This window comes from Gavialis gangeticus, unplaced genomic scaffold, assembly GCF_001723915.1.
Source record: "Gavialis gangeticus isolate Ggan-Ray unplaced genomic scaffold, GavGan_comp1, whole genome shotgun sequence".
Taxonomy (NCBI): Eukaryota; Metazoa; Chordata; order Crocodylia; family Gavialidae; genus Gavialis; species Gavialis gangeticus.
Window position 1 is genome coordinate 1,196,857 of NW_017729034.1, and position 9,706 is coordinate 1,206,562.

General features: G+C 40.1%; 1 protein-coding gene across 4 annotated transcripts in view; it reads right to left on the minus strand.

Moving 5' to 3' along the window:
* Positions 1 to 9,706, minus strand: part of ST3GAL6 (ST3 beta-galactoside alpha-2,3-sialyltransferase 6) — a 74,984-nt gene that overhangs the window by 15,058 nt on the left and 50,220 nt on the right. For all 4 annotated transcript variants that reach the window (XM_019527105.1, XM_019527103.1, XM_019527102.1 and 1 more), the window contains exons 5-6: positions 8,850 to 8,913; positions 2,049 to 2,144 (exon numbers count right to left, since the gene is read on the minus strand). In XM_019527105.1, the coding sequence (XP_019382650.1) occupies positions 2,049 to 2,144; positions 8,850 to 8,913 (160 nt within the window). The remainder of the gene's footprint in view (positions 1 to 2,048; positions 2,145 to 8,849; positions 8,914 to 9,706) is intronic.

A 9,706-nucleotide genomic window follows, 5' to 3' on the forward strand; every position in this document is an offset into this window, starting at 1 on the left:
TTTTTTTTTTTGGGGGGGGGGGGGTGTTACTGTGGTGTTTCTTCCTTTCTGCTAGTCCTCTTGTCTCACCTCTTTTGTTTTCTGTCTGTGTTCTAGCTTTGTGCCTTTTTTCTTGCTCTTAGTACTTAGGACACTTTCTGTCAGAGCTTTTAGAGCAGTCTTTGCCCAGCCCCACCACCTCTACTTCAAATATCTCGTCACAGGTTAGTTTTTCCTGGAATTCTGCAGCTCTCCTTCCCACCAATATCATCTCCTGGGGCCTCTTTCCCTGAATTCCTGCCCTGTGTCTGGTTTTGTGCTTCCCAGGGTCCAATCTTAAACATTTGTTCCCAATCTAATTATCCCTACTACAGTAGGTCCAATTTCTTCTGAAGGGATTCACTATTATAGTAATAAGTAGTGGACCTTATTTGAAATTGAGAGCCTCTGTTAAGGCCTGAATTTATCAAAACCTGAATCTGTTTAATCATTTAAATAAAAATAATATGCTGTTATCAATATGCAAGGAAATCTAGAGCAAGATAATGAAGTGAACCTGAAATTCACAGTAGAGGGAAGCAGTGCTCATCTGATACTACCTTTGCCAAAGACTTAGCCACTGTGCTGTATATTGCAACAGTGCTGGGCAAATAGGAACATAAACTATGTTCATTTGCCCTAAAGAGCTCATAATCTAATGTATTTTGCAAATATTTGCTATAAGTTTATTCTTGAAAAGAAAGCACCGTGTAAGTTAAATTAAAAGAATAATTAAAACATCATTTTTATCCACTCTGGATTTCAGATATTGTGGAAAAACTGTTCACTCTTACACTGATTAAATATGGAATGGGCTTTGCATATTATATGTTGGCAATATTTTGTCTGTGTGAATAAAATATCCCCTTGCGTTATCATTCACTGCTGCCCTTGGCTGTCACAGGGACTCAGTCTGTCTCATAAGAGCTTCCTATACTTGTCTCTACCCTCCCAGGGTTGGTTCTTTTGGTGTCTTTTACCTGGTTTACTCTGGCAAGCTGATAAACTTCATGAGCTTACCATCGAGGGTAGGGCTGCCAGCAGCAAAGCTGAGCACTGTTCAATTTAGACTTTCCCCAAAGACAAATGATTTTTTTCATCCTTACAGATGATTGCAGTGGCCAAAAGAAAGTAACATTTTGGCACTTGCTAGTTGCTCGGACATTTTGAGACTAGTTGTCACACACCAGAAAGTTACAAGCTTTGGCCATATACTCTATTTTAGCAGAGATGGGGGACCTAGGAGGGGGAAGCACAGCAGCAGCATGTGCCCTACTGCTGTGCAACTGCTGGGGATGGTGTCCAACTTGCAGAAGAGGGCATGACATATTCTGGTAAGTGGATGATGATGCTGGCTCCTCTAGAGAGACTTTGCCTGTCAGCATTAAATCATCATTTGCACTGTCAAAGACAGCCTTGATGATAAGCTCAGCAATATAAAAACGGAAGGGCTTAATGAATGGACTACATGAGCCAGACTGGTTGATCTGTTTGTGAGAGGGAGAATGAAGTCACTTTAAGGGTGTACATTGTGAACAACTGTACAGGTGACATGCAGATGAGAGGCAATGCTAAAAACACTTCCTTTTGCTTCTTATTTTCATCCTATCTAAACATTTTGTGAAGTGACCTGGGTCCTAATGTAATCCTAGATTTCACTCAACGGTAATACAATTTATGTTTAGAGAAAGGTAGTTATCTGTGTTAGTCTGAAGTCAGGCAGAAAGCAGCAAAGGTGCCATCTTATAGATAATTCAGAGAAGCACAAGCTTCTGTAAGCAACAACATACTTCATCAGATTTTATAAAAGCTTATGTATCCCTGAATTAGCCTATAAGGTGCCCCTTCATCCTGCCTTCTACAATTTATGTTCATTAATCACACAATAAAATATCATACAATTTACTGTTTGAAATAAGGAGTATCCAAGCAACCATGTTGTTAAATCAAAGGTTTGATCTATTTTCATTTATAACCACTGAACTATTCAGGGGGAACTTTGTCATAAATGAGAAAAGAATACAGCTTACCTTATTACTACATGATAGGAGTTAATCTTTTCCCCTAGTGTCTTGTTTCGAAGCACTCCTCCATTACCAACAACAATGCACTTTTTACAGGGCTCACTGTTGAACAGATATTAAAGATTTATACATTTCAAAACATGATGAGTTTATGATTTTTCATTTAAGTTTGTTCCTGTCTCATGAATGCTTAGTTTCAGAAAAACAGTGTCCTGGGGTGGGATTCACTGTTCAGATCTCACTGTTTGGTTCAGTATGTAGCCATTAGCATCCAAAGCTATATTAGACATTCCATATCATATTACAAACATTCCTAACCCTAGCTGACAGTTTCTGAATTAATACAAAGCTTTGAAACAATTACTTTTTTTTATAGAACACTACACTTACATAAATCGTATTTCACCTACAAATTGCAAAGAACTTTGCAAAGATGGTTCTTGGAGTTGGTGTTGTGCAATCCCAAGGCACTCCCTTACCCACAAAGGATAAATGAATCATGTGAGTGATTCATGAGTATTAGGAAACCCTAAGATGAGTCAAGATTCCTGCAGGTTATAACAAAAATTCGTTATATGCGAGGTAAATTCACTCTTATGCGATTGCTGTGGTAGAAGCCTGCAGTCAGCTGTTTTGTGCAGTGCACTGTGGGAGTGACGTGCACCAACATACAGTCTTCTGTGTGGATCTGTACTCCTTGCTCATTGTCTGTGACATGTTTCTGTACCTGCCATCCCCATTATGATAGTGCCCTGTGCTTGTGTGTACCATCTGCTGTTGGTGAGTCCCAAAACTGTCTTGTAAACGTGGTAGAAATGGGTCTGGGTGTCAGTACAGTCGAGTTCTTGGAAGGTATCCCTATTTGTTACATTGTAAAGTGGGTTCCCTTTACGCAAATTTGAGTTATGCACCGTTTTCCAGGAATGAATGTACAGCATAAAGCGAGGGAAACCTGTACTAAATCAGGAAACGTGAAACAAAAATAAGTGCTATGACCTTCAGGACTTCCTCAAGAAGTCATTATGGTCACATTTCAAAATAAATTCTGGCCTGCAGGCTTCTCAGCAATAGCTCTGTGACCACATCTGTACTAAAACATACCCTTTCTTTACCAACAGATTCTTGCTTAGCCTGTTGAAGGGCTAAAAGATCATTACACAGGTGCCTAACAAAATTAAACTGGAAGTGAGAAGGAAAGGGCTAGAATACCACTCCAGCACTTATCAGGTGAATTCAAGAGTTTTTCTTACAGAGCCTAAACTCTTATTAAAGAAAAAAGCAAAGTTTTCATTCCTGATGGTTTTACGGGGAAATTTCCTGAGTGTGAACTGATTCACGATCACTTCAATCAGTTTGCAGAAAGATATTATGAATTTTAAGTGGTGACCAGCCTCATCCATTTTAATTGGCATGGGATGAGAAGACTAATAATTATTTTCAAATATTCATAATATTACCTCTCTCATGGCTGAGCCTTTCAAGCAGGAACATCCACTTTTGCAGCACAGATGGATATCACAAAAGTTGAAAGTGAACTAGACATGTTTAACTATTTTACTCATCTCCTCCAAGTCTACTTCAGGATTGCTCTCCAGGCTAATTTTTCTACCATTTTTCTAATCTAGTGTAAAGATGTTTTGAAGCAAGAGAGTGTAATCTGAATTTTCTTCCAGATTCTTCTGGATTTCTTTACATACTCTTCTAGACTCCTTTGAATATGCCAGTCTTCTCTCTTGTACTTCCTCAGATGCCTCCACTACCTTCACCTCAATACTTACATCAGAGGATCAGTGAAGGTAGTGGAGGCATCTGAGGAAGTACAAGAGAGAAGACTGGCATGTTATAGGTGTGTTCAAAGGAGGCTGGAAGAAAATGTGGGAAAAGAAGTTACCAGAATGGCACTACCAGGGAGAAAGAGGAGGAAGACTGAAGATAAGATGGAGAGATATAGTGGGGAGGCACATGAGATGGGAGTTGAAAGAAGATTTGTATGACCAAAGCCAGTAGAGAGCCCTGATCTACAACAACAGTCCCATTTAGATGGGACAAGCGAGGAAAAAAGAAAAGTGCAATCTGAGTTTGACAGATTGACAGAAACTTTGAGAAGGGAAAGTGAGGCCACAGCTGGAGTACTGCATTCAGTTCTGGGCTCCACAATTTTAAAAGGATGTGGAGAAGCTTGAGAGAGTCCAGAGGAGAGCCATGCTCATGATTAAAGGGCAAGAGAACAGGCCCTATGATGACAGGCTGAGAGCCATGGGACTCTTCAGCCTGGAAAAGCACAGGCTTAGGGATGACTTAGTGGCTGCCTATAAAGGTGTACATCAGGATGTGGGGGAATGCCTGTTTACCAGAGCTCCCCAAGGGATGACAAGGTCCAACGGTCACGAACTCCTCCAAGACTGTTTCAGGCTGGACATAAAAAAAAAAGTCTTTACTGTCAGAGCCCCCAAGGCCAGGAACAGACTTTCCCCCAGAGGTGGTGCAGGCACCTACACTGGACTCTTTTAAGAAATGTTTGGACACCTATCTTGCTGGAATCCCTTGACCCCAGCTGACTTCCTGCCCTTGGGGCGGGGGCTGGACTCGATCTTCCGAGGTCCCTTCCAGCCCTAATGTGTATGAAATCTATTAAAATGAATTCCTTTTTCTCTGCCCCACTGCTCCTCATTAGGGTTCAAGGTGAGAATCTAGGTGGTGAGAGAACAGTAACCAAGGGGGGAGGTGAAAGGAAACAAATGCAGGTCTTGACAGCGTGAAAGGAAGGGAAAAAATATCCAAAAGGGGAGCAGGTTAAAGAGGAAGGTGAAAAGGAAGGAGACAAGAAAGGGGCACAGCAAGGGAAGTGTATGTAGATTTCCACTTATTGTTCTTTCCTTTAACTGCAAGCAGCACTAGCCACACAAAAACAGTTTTAAAACAATTCATCAAATAATCCATTCTTCAGTCATGTTTTTTCAACAGTCAACTGCAGCCAGGTGTCTTCCAGAAACAACTGCCACTACCATGACACAAGTGGGTGAATGTTGCATGAGAAACGTGGCCAGCAGCATGGGCAGGAGGATAAGAGCTACTTTTCCCATTGCTGTGTTTTGCCATGCTGGTTTTCCAAACTTATCACCACTCAGAATCCTGACTCGTACAATTCTGGCTGCTCCCCCCCCTCGATCACTTAGCTACTGATCATCTTTTGACCACAGTACTAGGTTTCGTGTCTTTACGTTTCATGGCTTTACTCTTTATTTTCTTGGGTTGTTTGATGTGAAGATGTAAGAATTAGAGACCTCTGTCTCTGTCCTGTTAGTTGCTTCATACTGCTCTGATGGTGAGGAGGAGCCCTGGACCACACTTGATCTGCCTGCAGCCAATCAATTCTTCTCACATAAATTCTCTAATGATCTGGAGCCACCTAATGATTTCCAGTCTACCCACTTTCCAGTGTTTGAGGGGTTATGGCCAGGACACTTTTTCACCCGAGCCATCCCTGATTGCTGAAATTATGTTAAATGGGCTGGTGTGAAATTAAAACAGCCCTTAGGGCTGCTCTTCTTTACACTATGGCACTGTGTACTGTCAGACTTGGGGGGATGGGAAGCTGACTTTGTAGTTTGGCTACAGCTCAGGAAGCAAACTGATGTGGCTAGATAGTCTGAAAGATTATTACATACTCCTTCATATCACCGACATTCTGAGAGCATCTCAAATTCTAAACTAGGAAAGCTTGATTTTAGTTCACATACGTTATTTATTATAAACAGATACTTTAAGCTGTCCCATTTGCAAATACATATATTAAAATAAAAGTGAGGACTTCAAATGCCTTATGAGAAGGTCCTTTCCTCAGCAAGGTATTCAAAACAAAGGGAGGACATTCCTTTCTTAAGAAAAAAAAATTCTCTAAACAGGAGGCTGTTGAAAAAATTATATGATTTTCTTTAATGCTATATTCCTCTACCAGGAAACAGTGGAGAAGAAACTTTCCGTTTATCCATTACTGCATATTGCATTTACTGCAGTTACTTGTAATACTAGTGTAAGTCAAAATTTGATTAGAGATTTCCAAGAACATCATGAGCTTTACTGAAGAAATGGAATATTTGCTAGGATGTGCAACAAAGCATTCCAGTGCTAGCACCCAGTTTTGTGAATCTCTCTCTTGTAAATAATTTCTTTGATTCTGATGGAAACACTCACTTGAGAAAGTTTCCAAAATTGAGCCTTTACACTATATGCACCCTATGTTGGAGTGAGTCTGAAAACTGTATCACTAATAACCCCCCAACCCAAATTTCCATTGGTTTACCCTATGTAGTTTTACTGGCACCCCATATAATGTGGCTATTTTATGCCATTTACAGGTGTGCATAGCTTAATGGTCCTGAAAACTTTAAGCTTACTTAGGTCTCAACTAGAATGGGAAAGGTTATAGAAAAAATATACCCTTTGTGCCCTACACAGTTATCAAGACTTGACTGTAGACTAGCAAAACTAAGTAACTTAATGGATGTACAATACAGGGTTTTTACAAGAATTCTTTCAGACAGCATTTACTATTGTAAAACGCATCTTGAGAGTGTATTTTTATACATTTACCCAAACACACACACACACACACACACGCACACAGAGTTTCTAGGTATTTCAGTGACTCATACTCGATAAATAAGTGCCACACAAATCAAACCAAATTATCACAATTCAAGTCTTTTAAACTATTGCTTGTAATTTAACAATACTACTCACTTCTTTCACACTACCAAATATACATTTCTGCTGCAAAAATGTGGTATTAGTTATCAGAACAATGTAAAAAAATATATATGTATGTACAACACCCATTGTATTTTGAGTGGAGCACCTGCATTCAAAGGATGAACAATTATCTCATTCTTGGTCTAGAGGAAGAACTGTAAAATCTAAAAACTTCCCGCGCTTTATTACAAGTTTCTGCCCTGATACCAGTATCGTTAAAATGCTAATAAAACATCTGCAGCAGACAGAATTGATTAAAATAATTTTCTGAAACAACATCTTCAGCCTGACATCAGATTAACACTGTTAACCACAGCATCTGTAGGTCTACCAACTACAAACCTCCAATCTGCAGTAGCATGGTCTTTCAGAGTGCTCAGAGAGTACTGCCACTGAATAACTAGGACTCCTCTACAATTCAGACACATCAACTGGTCTCTATTTTCTCATCTCCTCCTCCATGACCCAAGATCTCTGGATGCTGGCAAGAACAGGGGATGGATTATTTTTTTAATTGAGAGTTCCATGGAACTTTCCAGAGGTGAAAAGTGTTGGGAGAGAGAGAAAAAACAGGTACCTTGGCCCAACATACGAAAACCAACCACTCAGAAAATTATAGGAAAACAATAGGTCCTAGAACAAGCTAAAGCTTGGTCTTAAACTCCAATCTCTTCAGTAGGGAGTCCACGATCAATAAATAAATAAATGCAGTTTGTTAAAAATAAGGCCAAGCACAATAATTTCTATTTGGATTTCCTCAAGGATAAGGGATGGCATACTGTGCGGCAAATTTTACAAGGCAATTTGCATGTGAGCTATGCTATCCATACCACTTATCTGTTTAACAGGCACATTTTTTTTTAATGGTACTTGGTAATTTGGTACTATTGTCAACTTGCAAAACATGCTACCTAACAAAGAAACTGCTACCTAACAAAGAAACTGAAGGCCAAGGAAAGGTAGCTTCCACCTGGAAAACTGGTGCCTATGCTTTCTAGCCCTGTGAACTGGACGAATGATGCAGAACCAGTTCACAGGTCAAACCCAAGTTCACAGGCTTGATTCAGTACAGAATTGGCATGCAAGGTTGGTCTGCAGGTGCAACCCCATGCACTTGTTCAACCCTGCATATCAGATCTAGCTGTGGAGTGACTGTTTGCCAACATGACCTGGCGTACAGGGTTATGTCATCTGGATCATAGGACTCCACATGGGTCTGGAAATCCAGTGCCAAGGGAACCATGGCTGCATTAACTGCCACAGCTCTGGGAGCAATTAATGCTACTTTTCCACTGCCCTCAAATTTCTGGACCCATGAAGAGCCTGACAGGCCAGATGAAATGTCTCTGTAGGTTGGATCTGGCCTGCAGGCTGGAGGATGAGCACCACTGATCTAGAAGGTACCAAAGGACTACACCTAACATACCGCAATCAGTGTACAATGCAGGGTACACTCCACATACCCTGTAAACTATAAGTTTATCAAGGATAATATTTTATAGCTTAACTGCCAAACTGGATCAGAGGAAAATTCCAGTCACATAAACATGAAATTGGATCTACATTACGGGATTTTTGCTTTTTTAAAGATATTCCAAGCATAGAAAAGTACACCAAACAGATGAAAGCTCCTCTCAAGCACATCTTCTGAAACAGGATTACAATCAATTTAGCCTGATTTACAGTAGTGTTGATTGTCAAAAAGGTTTTGGGGGTATCCACAGTTTATTAAGGTCCTCAGGACTTTACTGGGGAAAGGGGCTGGACTTGTAAAGCACTCAGCCTTCTTCAGGAAAAAAACAAGACTCTAAATTCATCCATAGGATGATCATTGAACTGTGATCCTACATATATTTAACACTGGGATAAATTATACTTTGGGATCACTTACATAGTTCTTTTTGACAGACTGGGTCAGATTCTCACTTTGGTTGCATTTGTGCAAATGCAGGATAATTCTGCATATCTCCTTTTCTGAATATTTAAATTAATTTTAAAACAGTAATTACATTTTAAAGCATGATGACTGTAATAGGAACAAGCAAACAACCTCACCCATCATCTTTATGGAAGAGATCACAGCTTTCCAGTCTTGAAAGGGCTAGGTGAAAATTATTCTCTGAAAAGCAAGCAGCAAGAAGAGGATTTGAAATGAAAACATTTAGTGTTTCATGGTGCAAAAATAGAAGTGCCACTTTGAATATAGCATTTTTAGCAACAAAGAAAAGCTTTTATCCATTTACATTTTCTTCCTAGAAAACAAGTTATAGCCATGTTGAGATTTCAGAACCATACGTTAGTCAGCAATCAAACTAAATCAGTCTTATTATAGCTTCTTGAAAATTACCAGCTGCCTTATCCCTCCCACACATGCCTTGGTCTGAGATCAGAACAAGTCATGTTCAGACATTATTGGTCTGAGACATGCACTGCTACAGTAATACAGTGAACCACTGTTGTACCAAATGGAGCTGGCATTAGTTATTTTATCTGTCCACCTTAGGCACTTATCATTACTCCCTATTACTGTAATACCTGGGTGCCTTGGTCTATTCTTTAAGATTCTGATCCACTGAGATAACAGCATTTCCCCATCTCACAAATGGGGAGTGAGGGGCTGAAAGAAACTAAAACCAAGATTATAAACTTAGTGCCATGCAGGACAACACCTATAAGGCCAAAGGACCCTACGGAACCTAAGGAAATGTCTACACAAAGCCTTGACTTCAACAGGTCGTTTAGGCACTTAGGAACCCAAGACCATGTCTGGACTAGGAGTGTAGTCCTGGTATAGGAGTAGCATGATACTATCCCTACAAAGTGCTTCTTGTGTGGATGCAGGTATACAGACAAAACTGCTAGTTCTTCATCTCCTTCTCATGGAAAAAAGTGGTAACCAGCCAAACTGTGAT